This window comes from Gambusia affinis, linkage group LG23, assembly GCF_019740435.1.
Source record: "Gambusia affinis linkage group LG23, SWU_Gaff_1.0, whole genome shotgun sequence".
Classification (NCBI taxonomy): domain Eukaryota; kingdom Metazoa; phylum Chordata; class Actinopteri; order Cyprinodontiformes; family Poeciliidae; genus Gambusia; species Gambusia affinis.
In genome coordinates this window covers 14,050,409-14,068,990 of record NC_057890.1, presented here as the reverse complement: position 1 = coordinate 14,068,990, position 18,582 = coordinate 14,050,409, and the positions used below count along the sequence as shown (strand labels likewise).

General features: G+C 36.7%; 1 protein-coding gene across 1 annotated transcript in view; it reads left to right on the top strand.

Moving 5' to 3' along the window:
• The first annotated feature begins 2,330 nt into the window (after positions 1–2,330).
• The window catches only part of creb3l2 (cAMP responsive element binding protein 3-like 2), a 28,323-nt gene continuing 12,071 nt past the window's right edge, over positions 2,331–18,582 (top strand). The window contains exon 1 of the mRNA XM_044107801.1: positions 2,331–2,895. Within this exon, the coding sequence (XP_043963736.1) occupies positions 2,797–2,895 (99 nt within the window). The 5' untranslated portion in view covers positions 2,331–2,796. The remainder of the gene's footprint in view (positions 2,896–18,582) is intronic.

The window sequence follows — 18,582 nt, the reverse complement described above, 5'->3', positions numbered from 1 at the left end:
ATGCTATAAAATGCCTGGAATATACAAAATAGGGTCTCTTTGAAGCTTATTTTAATTTTCCTTTTACTAAAAAGGAATTTGCCAACTAAGACAGCAAGACATTTGTCTACAGTCTGGAAAAGCTCATATTTTTGCAGGCTTCATATAATATATATATATATTTTGCACAATAAACTGACAATATCCATCCACACAAACAATTCTTGACTGGATATTTTCACAGAATCAAACATCTAAGTACTGAATCAATGGCGTCCATTTTTGTAGAAAAATGTCATGCAGTCAGCTAAACATCATTTTCAGTTGAAGGGGAGGATTTTCTCCAGTTTGCAGTTGTAGTTTTCCTAGCAACTAGCAAGTGAATCCAAAATGTACCAAAAATCATACAGAAAACATTTGATTTTACATAAGATGATTCACAGGCCTCTTTTGAAGACGTAGTGCTGAATCCAAGCAGTTTTCTCATTTCTTGGACAGTTAGTGGAAGTTCAGAAGTTCAGTCTTTTCTCTCGATTTTAACTGCTGTTGCATCCGTTTGCTTCAAAAGTGTACAGAGGCAACATTTTGACCCCTGGGAGAGCTGTTTCTTCAAGCTAAGCATCAGCTTTCTGTTTTCCATTTGATGTCTAATGATTGCATGTTGTCGCTGTAGACAACAGCTGCAGCTGACAGAAATGTTTCAGGGTCAGGAAAAGGGGATCCGTATGCAAATTTAGAGGAAACGCCGTCAGAGTCAGTTTCATTGCTGCAGCGTTTTGTTTTCCTGTTTCAACCAGAGTTGGACAAGTTTTTAAAGTTTTTCTGCTCTGTCACTTGACTTCTTTTTCAGTTATGTTTGTGTCATTTCCTTCCTACATTAACCAGTTGCTCTTACTCCCCTTCCCTTGTTAATTCTTCTTTTTTGTTAATTATATCTTCTCAAAGATATAATTCATATGATTTAATCAGTCAGCTAACATTTAAAGTGTGATGGAAAACAGAAAATAAAGCTTAGTTTTAAATAGAAAAAGGCCCGTTTAGTAAATCATTATTTGTTTAAAATGAGAGGAATAACAGTATTGAATAGTTGTCAATCAAGGGCGGGCTGAAGTACAAGGGATTCTTGGCCTTTAGTGATTGGTTGGAATGATTTTAAAGCTATCTTTTGATTGGTTGGATCATTTATTAGTTAATCCCATGTGCACGTAGAACTTTAGGGTAGGCGCTTTCTGATTGGTCACACAGCGATGGTGGGTGGGGCTTTTAGCAGAAGGAAACCTGTGGATTTAATTTACAGTGAAGTAAAGCAGTGACTTAAGAAAATAAAAGTATTCAGTTATTTTGTTCTTTAAACGTGAATTTAACAACAACTTCTGTATTGCTGTATTTTTATTTGATACTAAACTTTTAGATTTATTATTTTTCACTGAAAAATTATGGAGAGCCATTCCAGCCAAAATTAATTGATTAGTTATAACTAATTTTAATGGCTCTTCATAAATAATAGTTCAAAAACGGGTAAAACGTAAATATCCAAGAAAGGAAAAAGTTAAGTATTTTATCGAGTTCTGAGTAATTAATCAGTAAGTGTAAATTATGTCATCAGACAGACAAAAAGTTATTTGTAAATTTGGGTATTTTAAAAATTAAAATGTTAAAAAATTATACAAACAAATAACATTACCTCATGAAACAATAGATTTAGGAAGCATTTTCCCGAATCAAATTTAAGCATAAAATTTATGAACCCAACGGTTACAGTAGGAAATGTAAAATAAGTGTTAAAACAGTGACAATATATATGTGTTTACTGAATACTTTAAAATCTCCAAATATTTCAAAATTAATGGAGCAAACCTTGTGTTTAAACAAGAAGTCTGTTTTTGTTTGTCAAAATAGTGATACTTTCCACAAATATTCCAGCAAAATTCTTTTAACATTTTTTTTAATCTAAGATGATATTTATTTGTCATTGTCATCAACAGATTACAACGAGATTGAGACCGTGCTTGACTCGAGTTAAAGTGCAGGTTATATACACATATACAACACACAATATAAATATACATACATATAAAGATGAAGAAACACACAGCACAAAACGAGAAATAAATCGACATCAGAAGATGGTTTAATAGTTTTTCATATTAATTTCAAGTAGTTTTATGTAGATCTTACACAGAATTTACAAATAATTTATGTTTAAATCTTTATCATTATAGTTTGTATTCTAAATTTATTTAGGCTAATTTAATTGCCTTGCTCCGTTTGTGCCATTTTATTTTGAAATTCTTAACCGGAAGCGAGACTTTGGGACGTTAAGGTACTTTCAAACTGCGTCACAAACAGCTGGAAAAGATTACTCTTTATGTTTAGATTAAAGCGTGTATTTAATGTTTATTCTGCCCGGCTTCATCCTGTTTCAAACAATCAGACTTTAAAGAATTTAAAAAAATATATTTTCCTGAATGTTTCCCCTCTTTTTGCTCCACTTCCCCTGCCCGAGTTCTTGTCTCCGCCCACACATTCCTGTCTGTCTGCCGTTCGGGAGGAGAGAAAAAGGAAAAGAGATCCGGTTGGAAACAGTCTGTGGACCTCGAACCGGAGAGGAGATGATCCCAAACAATAACAACAACATTTCTCAGCCTGAATCCGACCGATGAGAAAACAGCTGTTAACACAAACCAGTGCTCAAGTCATTTTTCTGAATCAAACAAGTTATTTCTGAACTTTTATTTAAGTTTTGAGTTGATTTAAAAAAAACAACAAAACTTTAACCCAGAAAGGAAAGAAAGAAGAAGAAAAGAAGGAAAAATCATGGAGATCCTGGACAGCAGCGAGTCGTTGCTCCACTGGGACAGAAACCTGAGCGAGCTGTCTGAGGCCGGGGAGCTGGACTCCGTGCTCTACACCAATGTAAGTTATCGATCAAACCTAACCGATCAGGTATAGATCAAGGGGGGAGGTGCTGATTGGCTGCAGTTTTTGCCTTAGATGAGTTAATGATGTGTGGTACCCTTCTCTCCATTCGCTAAACTGAGCCTTGGGGTCCAGGCTGCAACAGGTTTAGCTGCAGAAATTTTCTAGTCTCACATAAAGTGTTTTATGGATGGGGTTTCTAATTAAGAATCGACTTATTACCTTCTTTTTATTTAGTTTAATGGAAAATATTGCAGTTTCCCTTTCACAGTCTTAAGATAAAGTAAATAATTTAAGAATTAAAGTTAATAAATGAGTGAGAGAAGCATACTTCTAATGCTCAAGTACACATTTTCAATGTGTTTTGTCTGGATTTTATGCAAATTAAACAGAATTTTCACATTTTTGGATGTATATTTAGCCTACTTTCCTCTGATAACCGAGGGGAGTCAATTAATTGCATTAATAGAAATAATAGCGTAGGGAATTGGTTTTATAGAGCAGGTTTAAGGGATAAATCAACTTCCTAATATTTAAACATCAACAGTTTGTGCAGCTCTGGTCAGATGTAACAAAAATATTACTTTTTTCTTGTGTCCGTGCAACAAATGTGGTAGGTAACTTACTCTAAATATCATCCTGACTCAGTGGTGAAACATGGTGGTGGTAGCATCATGTTGTGGGGAAACTTTAATTGAACAGTGACTCCAGTCAGAGTTGGCTGGAGCCCAAGAGAGAGCAGGCCAGAGCTACAATGACATATCTGCACTTGTAATTGTATTGAAAGATAATTTTAAAGTGTAGTGAGTCATGAAGGCTGAATATAAGTGCACAACGCATTTTACAGAGGTTTGTCAAAGGTTTTAAAAACTTTTAGTAACTTTCCTTCTATTTCCCACTTATTCACCACTTTGTGTTGATCTGTCACCTAAAATCCCATTAAAATATATTGAAGTTTGACAAAAATGTAGAAAATTAAGTTCTAAATGAGGAATATTATCCTAGGTTTGTGATCGTAAAAACCTGTATTTTTAATAATAATATAAATAAATAAACTTTATTTAACAGCTCAAACATAAATGACACAATTTGATGTGGTACCTTGATACTAACCAAAAACTGAGGCTTTTCAAGTGTAAAACCTAAAAATTCACAATTTTCTGATTAAAACAAAATCCACTTACCAAAAAGTTGTACAAAATATCAAATATTTTCCTTTATTTATCACTTTTATGGTAATGAAAGTGAATATATTTCCTAGAAAACATGTTTAGAATGAAATAAACTGAATAATTTGAAATAAATTAGGTTAGCAGGTAGTTTTAAGCTCCAAATCTAGTCAAAGTATAATATTATTAAAGATATATAATTATCCTTTGTATAATCATAGTGTAAATATTATTAGTCAATAACATTTATAATTATTATCTTTCTGTGAAAAAATAACTGTTTCAAATTTCAGTTTAAATCTGTAATTTTTTTAATCCATTGTCTTGGTTTTTATGAGCTGTTGATATATTTACTGGACAGAGTAAATAAGGAGATAAAACACACACACACACACACACACACACACACACACACACACACACACACACACACACACACACAGAGAGAGAGAGAGAGAGCGTTTCTCCTTTCTGTAAGCTGAGCTCTGCATTTAAAGGTCCTCGGTTATGTAAGCTGAAGTCTGTCTTTCAGCTGTGTGTCTCCTTTGGGACGAGATTGTGTGAGATGGAGAGAATGAGGCAGCTGTGTGTGTGTGTGTGTGTGTGTGTGCGTGCGTGCGTGTGTGTGCGGGCGGGTGTGTGTGTGGGGTTCACAGAGTGTAAAAACATCTGGCCAAAGACGGAAATCAGACACCGAGGAGGCTGAGTCAGCCTCAGACTCACACTGGCTCGGTTTTCCATCCCATCTCAGGACATCACAGACTTACTCTCACTTTCTCCAGCCATCTTAAAATCAAATCTTTTTTTTTTCTTTTTGAGCTGTGAGCCTCTTGTTTCTCCACTTGCACTTGCTTCCTGCGGACGGGTGAAAACTTGTTGCTGTTAAAGTTTGACTGAATTTGTTTGGCTGCTTTAATTAAGACCCGTTGCAAGACAAAGAAGCTAATTTTAGTTGGAGTCTGTGACTAATAGAGTTTTCACACCTGATAGTCTGGAAGACTTGGTTCAGTTGGGAACCAAAATTGCAACATTTGTTACATTTTTAGCTTGAGTGGTTTGCTTTCACATTGCACCGTCAAAGTCCAAACTAATCAAAAGCCTGTTCCCCTCCTCACCTGTGGTGGCGCTGCACCAAGAACCACTAAAGGAAACGACACAAAAATCTCCAAAGTTGACATAAACGCAGCTTCCTTCTTCACAGAATGTGTTAGCGCTGGACTCACTGTTTATTTTGGTTGTATTTACCCAGAATGCCCTGTGCTGGAGTCCACTTCCTGGTTTTGTGGTGGTCTCTGGTCTGCTTGGTGTTCACATATGCATTTGAAGTGGACCAGAGTTTTGTGGTCATTAAGATTGTGATACGTTGTGCTTCACTGACACAAACCTTCTTCATAAGTTAATAAATAAATATCGATTTCTGATTTAGCTTTTTTCATATAGCTTTTGCATATAGCTTTTGCATATAGCTTTTTTCTGGTGCAGAATTCTGACGTATCTCTCACATAAATGACTGAAAGGCCGGATCAAATGCAACATGGCCGTTCAGTCTGCAGAAGCATTGAAAACAATCGTATGTCTCCTAATTAGTTCCACATACCAGATTTTCTGGGCGTTGATAAAAACTCTATTGGGCTGTCAGACATTTGGGCAAAAAAGCGGATTTGGGTCACATTTTGGATATTTTCTACAACTTTTCTACCTGGAGCATATAGAAACATTTTTCATAGATCTGGGAAAGATCTTAAAATGTTATGCATTTTAAGTTTCTTCTGAAATTGATTTCAGTGACTTTAAGGGTGAAAGTTTTCTGAATGTTGAAAAGTGATACATAAATACATAAATTCATGTAACATAGAGCAGCATTATGGATGTTCTATATATAAACATGAACAGTTTGTGTCTGTATAGAACTGGAGAGACGCTTCAGCGTTCGAGGTAACAAGACTGTAGTGTTTGAATGTGAGGCAGGCTGAGAAACAGACTGCAGCCTTTGTTCCTGCCCTGACGGTGGGCCGACTCCTTCACGTTCCCTCCTCCCGGGGGCTTCAGACGGGATTCCTCACAGCTCAGTGAGCCTTAAGCAGCGTCATCAGCTGCTTTTTTCATTACTTTAAACAGTCTCCTCCCAGCCTGGATGCCTTTAAACCTTCAAGTTGTTCAGGTTTTACGATTATGAAGACGTTATTTTTATCTGCAGCCATGTGTCACACTCTTTTCAGGAGTAACAATAGGCATCGTAGGCTTGTGACGTGTTTGACTTCTGCTTGAAATTTTAAAAGCATCCACAATGTAGAAGATGAACACGTAGGGAAACTTTTGTCTTTAAACTCTGCAGTTTTCCAGGGCAGAATTGTTTCTCCTCACATGAGTTTTTTTGAGTTTGTAGACCGGACTTTGTACCTTCTCTCCTACAGAAAAATTATTTTCCAGATGTCCCAAACAAATAGTAGAGGGATTTATAGAAGTTTGCACCAATCCCCTGTTAGGAAGTCGCTGTCCTGAAGTCTTCATCTTACTGTTCACTCGTATGCACATCTGTGGTGCAAACTCTGCAGTATTAACATAATTAAAAACAGTCATGCTGAGATATTCTTTCAGCTGTAGCCTTAAATTTAAGGCTGTGATGATTCAAAGTGATGATTGTTTACAGATAAGCCAATAGTACTTTGATTTCACACACGTTTTGCCCATATTTGTGCAAAAATACAAGCAAAATTGGAATTGCAAAAATATATTTTCTTAATGGTAAACATTCCAGTTTTGAAAGAAAATTCACATTTTTGTTTATAATGTTTTTGTGCTACAGTTAGGTGGATTTTCGACTACATCAGAATTAGCATATTTCACAAAACTGCATCACATGAGTTATGTAACCAACAACCGGATGTTATTGGTTACATGTGGAAAGACAACAGGAAGTGGCGTCTTTTTTAATGACTAATTGGGCCAACAAACTTATTCATATTTAATTTAAATTGCGTTTCTTATGTGATGGAAACACCACAGTTGTAAAATTGTGTTTTTCGACATTAGCAGAATATCAGTGAGCCTTACTTCTACACACACTTCAGTCTTTTGTTCTGTGAGATTTTCTCTCGTAAACAAACGATGAGAAGCTTTGTTCAGGACTCTGACGTGTCATTGTTTAGACTTTTATGGAAAGTCAGGGGAGTACAAAGATAAAACCCACACCAGATCTCTTGTCAGTCAAAAGTTTTCAGCAGGAGATTTATTTTAAATTCCAGAGTTTAAACATGAAATATCAGGTTTTGTTTCGAGCTCCCGTTGAACCTACTACACTTGCATACCTTCATTGGTTCAACATGTTCGAGAAAAGGGTGTATTTGTTGAGTTTGCTCCCGGACAAATATGACTCCGGTTACATAATTCCTGCAGGTTCTCATTTGTATCTCCCAAACCAGCTGTAATGCCCAACCTGTACTGATAGGCTGTAGATGACGGCTCTGGCAGCCGCTTCAGATCGGGTCAGTGTGTGCTCACAGAGGAGTGCCTGTTCTCCGTTGGGGCAGGGCATCCTGCTCGCCGGTGATCTTGCTATGCCTGTGTGAAAGGTCCATGTGTGTGACCTGCAACATGCCTGTCATTGTGCACCAAGGAAACGGTCATCCAGTGCACAACTTGGTTACTTTATGCTTAAAAAGCTTAAATAATGACGTTTCTTTGATCACATTTCAAGTTTGGTCACATTCCAATTCTGCATGCCAGACCAGCCTTTCCAGATTCGTCTTCACCCTGGCCTCTGTGTCACAATGAGGCTGAGAGAGTAATTACAGCAGGAGTGGTGCAGGATCATCCGGTTGTTCCTCTGTCAAAATCATATCAACCAGCTGAAAGGTTTTGAGATTAAATTATCAGTTTTGTTTTATCCCTTGTTTTTCTGTCATGCAAATCTAGAAGTTTGTCAAAGTCTGAGTTCTTTTGTTTATCTCCAGAAATGGTCAAAGTGCTCTCTTGTTTTAAAGTTGAACAGGCAGTTCACATACCTGTCAGTAAAAGCAGCAGGAAAGTCACTGATGTTCTGTAATTTGTCTGCATTAAATTTGAATATGGTTCTTTTCTAGACTTTTTTTTTGGTTAAAAACTGTTGAATGTTGTTTGATTTGGTCCATGGATTTGAGAATGGATGCAGCGATGACAGAGGTCTTTTTGTTGTCCACATTTTGACTGACAGCAGTCAAAATGACTGCCAACTATTGAATATTAATTAATTATTCCTTCTAATTGATTTTCAACAGAGAATCCACATCCCATGCAAAGTCAAACTTTTCCTCCACAGTAGACAAAACCACTGACTGTGGCCCCCAATAACTTGATATAAACAATGAGATGAAACAATTTCTCTTAAATTATGAACATTTCACCTGATGTGGTCTGAATGCACAGCCTCATGACTTCCTCCTGATCCACATCTGGAGGAGAAATCTGCGCTAGAGTTTAGATCAGCCCTAAAAACTCCAACCCGACCCGGACCTATCCTAGAGACATTGTGTCCGACCCAACCCAACTGACTGAGTTTAATTAGGGGGTGGCAGATGAATTAAACTCAACATATTATTTTAATTAAGATTTTTCTGCTTTTTGTTGAGCAGGCAGTGCAACGTCCCACGTTTTCTGCTTTTGTTTGACGTCTTTCAGCTCCGTTTTGTTGCTTGTTGTAACCGCAGGGTGTGTCAAGTGCAAATCATCTGGGTTGTGTGATCGATGGGAGCGGAATTACGTACGCATTTAGTTGAACGGTGCGCTGCAGTTGTTATAGTTAAATTATTATCTCTACCTTTCTTTTTTTTCCTCAACAAATAATGACCTAATCACCTATTTAAACTATAAATAAATCAACATATCAGCGTTTAGTTTTCTCTGTTTTGTATGTGCTGTAGGCTAGCTAAAAGTGCCACAGAAACGCGTGGATACATTGTCAATGTATCGACAATGTTATTGCCGATACATTGTGTATCCCTATTAATATTATATCCGTGACATTAGACAAACTTAATTACCTCGATTCTCTGATGTCGTTGAATGACAAGTAAAGCCTGTTTAGACATTGAAGTAGTCTTCTGGGAATGCTGGGAATGTTTTGGACAAATTTGGGATTTTTAAGGGAGATCTTAAATTCTGCAGTGTTTCTGACGATGATGTAGAATCATTAAGGGAAATATTTGAAACACAGAATATATCCTTTAGAATAATACAATTATTACTTTTTGCTAATTTTGGTCAATACTACCAATAATAAAATAGCAATTAACAAATTTTCTATTTTAATCTGTGAGCTGGAATGCATAACATTTGCACCAGCAACTAATCTGGAGAATCTGAAATTTATTAATTTTTTATGGCAATTTCTGTGTTTTTTTCTTAGTTTAGTTTTTTTAACTTGTTTAATTTTGGTTTTCTCCCTTAAAGCTTGTTAAATAACTCAATAGTATTTATTATTTTCAAGCAATACCCCTCAAGATCATGTTCAAATGGTAAGAAAGGGAATTAATTAGCTGATTTTATTGTTTTTCTTCTCTCTTTTTGAGCTATTTTCCGCCTTTAAATCCTAAAACAATTTTGAACTAAAGATTTTTTTAATTTATCATCAGCATTTCTCATCTACTTCTTTCTGTGCCTGCAGGCCAAGCTTTAAACTTGTCCTAAATGTCTGGACAGATGGTGCACACATTTTTCTCCTGGTCAAATCTGATGCAACTTTTCTCCTGAACTTTGAAACAGTACTCAGACTCCAGCTCTCTGCAGACAGCCAACTGGTTGGGAGCAATGCGAAGGTAGTAATCAGCGTGTAAGGGATCATTACGGAAATCAAGAGGAGACTTAATTCTCCGAGGCAAAGCTAAATTTATCGCTCTGTATCTTTTCTTACTCTTCTTTCTGGTGTTTCCTCCCTCTTTCTCCATGGATCTGCAGCCCCCTGTCATTTGATTCACTGTGTGGTTTAGAGGGTGTGGGTTTAAATTCTGGTTAGATTTTACACACCCAGCCTTTACGAAAGCCTCAAAGCAGTTTCAACAATCTCAGACTTTTTAAAATTCCAGTAAAAACCATCCGACTGCCCTCTGTCCCGTAGTTTTCTTCATTGTTTACACTTTACAACCGTAGTTTAGAAGTACTTTACAGTTGTTTTCCAAGTTGAAGACTTTAAGGTTATTGAACTAAAACTATTGATTTCACATCAGGGTTGATGCATTCTACACTGACGCTCAGTGTTTCACATTTTATACCTCAAAGCCTGCAAACTGCCTGTTGCACAGCGTGACGTACGTAAAACGCCCAGCGTTGATGGTTTTTGTAGCTCATAACCCTCCCAGTAGCGGAAAGTGTTAAATGTAGAGCAGCTTCAGGCCTAAACCTCTTTCACCTTCCAGCCTTCCTCCCCCTCCTGCCTCCGTCTCTCCTGCAGGGTGAACCGGGACGAGTCGGCTCGTGTCCAAAATTCCTAAAACATCTGGTTGCTTCTCTTCACTCTTTATCTACATTGACCCATATGTTTATCAGTCTTTCTTCTGACTTTTTAAAAAGAAAATTTTTTTTTTAGGATTTTGTTTTTATATAAAGTCTAAATAAAAATTTATTTAAAGAGCAGCTTTTGTTTGAATTTGTGCTTCTTTCATCTGCATTTTGTCACATAAGAAACTAAATTGGAGCTACTCTAGTTTGGGCTGGTTTGGTTTTGGTTGTGCCAACGTTGCTTTTCACCAACGGTTTTGTGAACAGGTTGCCTTGAGTTCACTAACCAAGTAACAAGTTGCATTAAGCTTAGTAGAAATTCAAAACATGTTGCCTTGAATTCACTAAATAAGTAACAAGTTGTCTCAAGTTCACAAAACCAAGTAACAAGTTGCATTGAGTACAACAAACCCCATAGCAAATTGCATTGAGTTCACAAAACCTTGTAAGAAGTTGCTTTGAGTTCAGCATACCTTGCAGTACAGTGATCAGTTCATCAGAGTTGCCTTGAGTTCACAAAACTTCACATCAAGTTGCCTTTAATTCCCCAAACCAAGTAGCAAGTTGCCTTGAGTTCCCCGGACCAAGTAGCAAGTTGCCTTGAGTTCCCCGGACCAAGTAGCAAGTTGCCTTGAGTTCTCCAGACCAAGTAGCAAGTTGCCTTGAGTTCCCCGGACCAAGTAGCAAGTTGCCTTGAGTTTCCCGGACCAAGTAGCAAGTTGCCTTGAGTTCAGCAACCTGTGACTGAAGTGCTTTCTGTTCACACAGCACAGAAAGATGTAGATGCCACCATTAACTCCACCATGTTGCTGGTCGGTTTGTCATCGTCTTCATCGTTGATGTTTGACTTTTGACTCTTGAACTCCTTTTCAGGTATAACTTCTGATTCCTTTTATGACTGAATTTTGGGCCGGAACCAATCGGTTTAGTCCGCCTGCATCAAGCATTCATCCTGGCCCAAAAGGTTAGAAAACTAACAAATGACGGTAGAAGTTTAGGAGAAACCGGCTCCTAAATGTACATGAGCTGAAGGATCTTTTGGTCAATCATAAGACGGATGAGTTATTAAAAAAATCCTGCTCCTGCTCTTTCCCTAATAATTGAACTGCTTTTGTTGCTTTAAATCCCCAAAATCTTCAGCTTTGACCAACATAAACCAAAGGTTTGTGACATGGGGAGGCACCACAGTTGGGTGTGATGTGGCCATGATGTTGCTGGATTTATTGTTGCCAGATGTTATGATGGTTACAGGGTGTGGGCGACAACACATTGCTCAGCTGCTGGTGTCTCCCAAAACTGGATTTCTTCTTCCTCCTCCTTTGGATTCAGTTTAGGAAAAGAGTTTTCCACACAACCTGATTCATGTTTGGCAGCTGGATTGCAGCAAGTTTACTTGTGGCACAAAAGGCTTTTTGTGTAGCTTGGAGAAGAAGTGGTGCTTGTTTAAGAATCTTTTGTGTTGTTGCTTTCCAGCCAAACTGGGAATTGTGTTAATAAGGCAATGTGCACATAAAATATATTTACCTTCATAAAAAAATTAAAGCACTTTAGCTTCCATATTTTAACTGTTTTTGTTTCATTTACTTATATTTCCAAGGAATCCTTTTGTTTTTGTTATAAGTCAGGGAAGAGTTACCTTTCAGCCAGCTGATGCTCAGGGAGCAGCAATGCATTCCTCCTTATAAAACCTCCTCTAACCACAGGATTTACACGATGCATAATTCTAGTTGTTTTGAACCCTGAGCTATTAAAAAATTCTTGTATCTAGAGCTTGGTAACAGGCCCATCCCTTGTTTTGATCCATTAAATACATAATCACTGGCTTGTTTAAACAGAATTTAAATGAAATTTACAAGAGATGAAGTAAAAGTTGCTAAAAGTTTTTTGTGACAATGGCTTGCAAGAGCAAAATTTTCACATTTTTTTGTAGGTTCAACCAACTAGCGTCAAGAAAAATGTTCCCAAGAATCATTATTTTTATTTTTGAAAATTAATCAGATTTTTGATTCCATATTATGTTTTTGTCTACGTAAAATGTAAAATAATGCAGTTGTGTAATTATAAATTTGTTTTTAATTATTTGTAAAGGCTCTTTAGAAACATATTTAGTTGATTTAGCCAATTTTTTTTGGCAGTTTTTTCATCAAAACTGAAACATTTGGCTTTTCAAGGTTGATTTTTTTTTTTTTTTTGAGGCAGACTCAGCCCTGCAGGGTTGAGTTTGTGGGTTTTAATGTGTCAGCGAGTTCTTCCCGACGTTTAGTCAGATGTCTGCTTGGAAAGCATTCACCTCAAAGACTAAACTAAGAGAGGAATTTGGAAAAGGCGGCACGTTTAGACAAGTCTTAAAACGAAGAAGGTGCTGCTGACCCAGTGGTCGCCCAGCAGCTGCAAAAAGTGTTGGGATGAAGGAGAATCCAGCAGGATAAACACAAATAAAACCCCCCGGGTTGATGAATAAACTGAAATATTATCTACAAATAATCAGTGTTTGAAGATTCTTGCTAAAATAAAATCTGTTTGGGAAAAAAGATGCAGTTTGTCTGAGGAGACCTGAGTTGAACTCAGCTGGAGTCGTGTGAAGCTAATGGTCTGTGTATAGAGATGGAAAAGGTTATGCATGAGTGTGTGTTGACCCAGTTTTAACAAGATGGCGATGAAGAAACAGCTGTGTTTTTGTTCCACAGCAACAATATTTCCGTGCTGCATCTGACTGAGTCTCGGGCATTCCTGTTATTTCCTGTTAAAGTCCAAATTGGGTCGCATTTGCATTCGAATGTAGCCTTGCATGGTCAAAAATGTAAAAATATTGTCTTTTATTTTGAAAAGTGCTATATTGTAATTTTAATCGCAAGCCAAAACTGTAGTATTTCTATTAACACTCTGCTTTGAACTATAATATCAAATTTTATGCATTTACTTAATGGCAAACTTACTTATTGGCCAAGCAAGTTTTGATGCATATGCTTTAAAGTTTAAAGTTTTTAGGTTTCTGTGGTTTGACTGTAATCTCTGTTGCAACTAACAGTCTTTAGCATGTGTTGAAATTGATCTGTTATAGTCCGGATCCCACAAATAACGATAATGTTTTCAGTGTGTTGGGCAACACGGTATAGAAACTGAGTGGTTTTACTGAACGATTGGCTTCAAATTGTTACACTAAGTGAAGATGTCTCATTAGTTTTACTGGTATTTCTTTATTTTAAACGTATCCCTACAGTCCAGCACTGTGGATTGTAAAGTTGCTTGTGCAACGATGGTGGGGAACCGTGGGGGTTGTTTTCTGTTGTCGGTCAGTCCGATAGGGCAGGAAAGGAAAGACTGTGTGTGTTTTATGTAAAACTTCTGGGACGCTCTCTTGGATGGAAAACAGGGGTCAGAAACACACTTTTTCATCATGCCTTTGGGTCGACTTGTTTCCTCACACACATTCTTGTTGAATATCGGCCAATCAGAACTCAGACAACATCTGAGTCATGATTCTGAACTTAAAAAAAGAAATGTTGAGTCCAAGTCTTGCCATTTTGACTTTATTTTCACATTAAACCAGTAACATGAAATTGGAAGCAGATTTTTAGGTCTTTAAATGGTTTTTAATTCAGTCTGCAAAGCCTTTTAGCAGAATGTAAACATTTTCTGAGTGTTTATGTAAATGCACTCATGTTGTTGCTTGTGGGAGGAGAGTAAATGCTTGCTGTCAAACAGGACTTCCTTCATGCTCTTTCACATCCTGCTATTTATCTAAGTTAACTATCACTCCACCCCAATCAAATATGTGTTGAAACTCGCACTGTAAACCAGTGAACTGCTTTACAGTTAATATATTCCTTAATATCTTAAGTCAATTTTAAGGAATTAACTTAAAACAAGCTCCTATATCTTACTGAAAAGTTACTTGTAAGCTAGTTTTGTCTTATTTCAAGTGTGCTAAAATCTTTGCACTGGAAACTAGACCAAAAACACTTGGTGAGATTTTGTGTTTTTGCAGTGTACAAATATCACATCAAGCTCTGTAAGTAACATTTGTCTGCTACATTAACTTAGAGGAATTAATCTCTCACAAGAACAAGACAAGCTTGGTGTGTATGCTAAAGTGAGACTTTCAGCTGTTTCCTTTCACCGCCAAACAAAAACATGGTGACACAATCATTGGAAGAAAAAAAGGCGCAAACCATAACCTCTACCTCATTGCTGCCAGAATGTAATTTAAATTTTTTTATCACATAGTGTTTTGCTGTAGACTGCCAACAAAATATACTTTTAAATCCCTGCGCAAGGTGCCGGTTTGATAGGTCTTCAGGGTGCTGCTCTAAGACAAATATTCTTATTTGGACTTTCTCCTCACCAGACTACAAATCGTCAACCTATGAGCTCATATTGGAGCAGGAAACTTGGGTGGATATGAAGTAATGTCTGATTTCAGTTCTCCAATGGTGACAAAATGAGACTTCAGTCTCTTTACTTTATGACTTTCTACATTTCTCAACTTTGAACGAGGACATTAACTTTAAAGGTGAAATGAGTAGGTATTTTGTAGTTTGAATAAGTTTCTTTCCATGACTCATGAATTAATTTACATACATTTATGCTGAGTAATTATTGTCGGCCTATCCAGTTCAACCTGTCTTTTTGCATTCAAATATTTTGAAAGATTTCAATACATTGAAGGCAGAGTGTAAGTATTTGTACTTCTACTTAGCTCCAATGGCTTTGCAAACAGAACTGTGGCAACTCAGTGAGATGTTTTTCGATCTTTTGTATGAACTATTTAAACACTCTTTCTTTTCATATAAAAAATTAAACGTCTTCAGGTCTAATTTTAAATACCTTTATTGTTTATTAAATTATAAATTCCACATTTTAAGGTGTGGACAAAGAAATCCAAAAGCATCAGATTGATACCGTAAAGAAACAAATCTGATTGTAACTAAAAGAACAGCGTCTCCATGCACCTTTTAAAAGTTTTAAATTCATTTATCTAAAATTAAGGCCTTAAAATGTGTTAAATTCATTAAAGAAAATGTAAAATGGCTGGTGTACGCTACTCACAGGTCTTATATTTTGTCCTGGCAGGACTATTTAATATCATTTAATCTATGTAGGTTTTTTCTTGCAGGATTTTTCTATTGGGCAAAAACTCAAGGCTGTTAAGACTACTGCTAACAAGCTGCTAATACTAGCTTGCTAGCTAGCTAAAGAACTAAATGATATGTGAGAAGCACAAAACTGCTGCAAAGAGCCACAAAAAGACCCCAGAAATGTCACTGTTTTGGTCCTCTACATCTGTCATTATATAAGTCTTAAATTTTACTCATAATGGTCTTTAAAAGTCTTAAATTTGAGTGAAACCTGCAGAAACTCTTTTTAAGGTTTTTCTTCTGCAGTTTTATCCTGTATTGTTATCCGGCCTTTTCCTGGAGCTGATACTGGATCTCTGACTACTTCTTAGTTTTTGGAAAGCCCGGCTGGGATCGATGTCGAGGATCGGGGTCAGGGAGTGTCTGCGTCGCCCTCTTATCCGTGTGGGAACCAGCTCGAATCCCTCTGAGAGCGAGGGCGTTTTTGTTTAGCTCGAGTCAGTTTGTCTGAGCTCATTTGGCTCGAATCTCACAGATATGGGTGTGTTTTCTTTTTACTTGATAAAATACCAGTCTATATTTGAAACCTAATGTGTTAGAGCTTATTTTTACTGATTGCTGATACAATATAACAATGTCAGGCTGAACTCCACCAGATCACCCCAAGGCCTGTGATTTGTTTCGTATCACTGACACACACTATTATCAGTGCCCTGGCAGAGATGCTCTGCTTGTTGTGAGCCCACAGCAACTGATAAGTGACTTATAGTCGTAGTTTCCTATTATGGATGGCTCCTATCAACAGGAGACTTGAAAACATCTGAAGGTTTCAAACTTGATTCAACCTTTTTACACTACAGATGGTTTTGGGGTGAATCATACTTTAGTTTCTTGATATTGTGTCAAAAATGTGTTTTATATTTATTTCCAGTTCAGGCCTGTCATGAAGACAAATTTTGCTGGATAATAAATTGTCCCAGTAATTGGGTAATATGGTAGTTTTAGACTATTTTCAATAAATGCATTGATAATGTCACATAATAATGCTAGTTTGCCATCTCAAAGACTAACAAACTTAAATTTTTTTAATGAAGTCAAAACTGAAACTGGAAGATATTTTAAAGGCACTTTGTGGAACTCCACTTGGGATTCCGTGTGGGTTGCTAGGTAACGGGCTGGCCTCACTGGTGTTGCTAGGTAACGGGCAGTGCCTGCTGACTTATGCTGTTATATTTGGAAGGTTTTTGAAACGGCTCATTTTCAAGACACACAAAAACATTAACTTGTATCAAAAAAACAAAACAATTGGGTGGGTTTAAAACAAACAAACAAAAAACAAAGAAAACAACAAAAAAGCAAATAAAAAAAGAAATGTCTATAAACCATAAAGTTTATGATGTCTCTGTAAACAAAATTCTCCATCAGAAAATATTTATCATCAGAGTTGGAAATCATTGAGCTCATTTCAATATATCACACGATTGGTTGATATTGATTCATTGCTTATTGTGACTCCAGATGCTGAATTCTGTCTATAAAAGTGAATTTATGCATAGAAAAGTATTCAACCCAGATACTTATCTCAAACTCTGCTGGTTACAATTGTGCACAAATCACTGATACTTCAGCATGTGTTTGTAATTCAGTGTTTTCTGAAGGCATCTCTGTTGCAAAATGTAGCTTAACTAATAGCTGTAAAAAGTGTTTTTCTGTTTTTATCTATTTATTTGCTACAAGCTTCGATGTTGATTTATATGTTGTTCTTCCTGTGCTGCTCCAGCTTTCTGGCTGCAGGAGTGTCCTGATTTTGAAGAGACCAGCACTAAATAGCAAACAGGAAGTTGGAGAAACTGGATTTTATTAGAACTAAAAATCATCTGGTGAGCCTTTCATTTAACAAGAACTGAAATAAAGAGAACAATGATAAGATATAAAGTTCTCGCAGGGCTGTCAGATAAAAGTTCGTATGTTCTTTCAGCTTATCTGCTGATAGTTGGACACGTGGTGAGGATATGTGGCATGTAAAGCCAAAGATCTGGATCCCAATCAAACTAATGAGTCATCTGGCTTGTCCTGATAGCAGGCTGCACGTTTTGGGACGTTTGCTTTATGAGCGAGTGTCCTGTCAGCTGAGGCGTAAACACAGCTGAGTCCAGGTCAGGGTACAAAACGCAGCTAGACCCGACCTGTTGGGGCTCCTTTAGGACTGACTGGACAGGTTTTTAGTTTTAGTTGTTGTCCTTAAAGGATTAACTTCCTTACAGGTATATGTTTCGGTTTCTGCATTTGAACAATAAATCCTGTTTATTTATTGGTGCTAAGGTTAAAGCTAAAAGAGCTTGTATGATTTCTATGTATGTATATGTTAGTGAATACTTTAAATTTATGTGGTATTTAAGCCTGTCGCAATAAGCAATTAATAATTTTGATTCTTTTTTTTGGAGGGCAGTTTTGTTTTGAGCCTTCACAATCCATTTTATTTATCATTTATTTTGGTTGTGTGTGATCTTCATTTTTTCTATAATTAACTCCCAGTTCCAGTGTTAAATGTTCCTTACAAAATTAAAGTTTACTGGTCTTTCAGAAGATGAACTTGCATCGTTACGCCATTATCAATATATTACTTGAAAATGGTCTCAAAACAACAATGTTATTATTTATCGCAATAATTTCTGGGGCAATTTATTGCTACCATGACAGGCCTGGCTGTATGATTTGTTATTGGTACCATTGTAGCATTGCAAACAGCTCCAGAAATTAACATTTTTATATCTTTTTTCAATTGAAACCTGAAGTTATCGTTTTCCAATTTTACTGCCCTCTAAACAGCATTCAAATCCAAACTGCAGGTGGAGATTTTATTGGAACTGATTGGTTTTTAACTAGCAAACATAAGTTAGATTATTCTTTTCTTTTTTAACATTTTTTTGTTACATTTGAGGCATAGTTTATAGTAATAGTTTTTA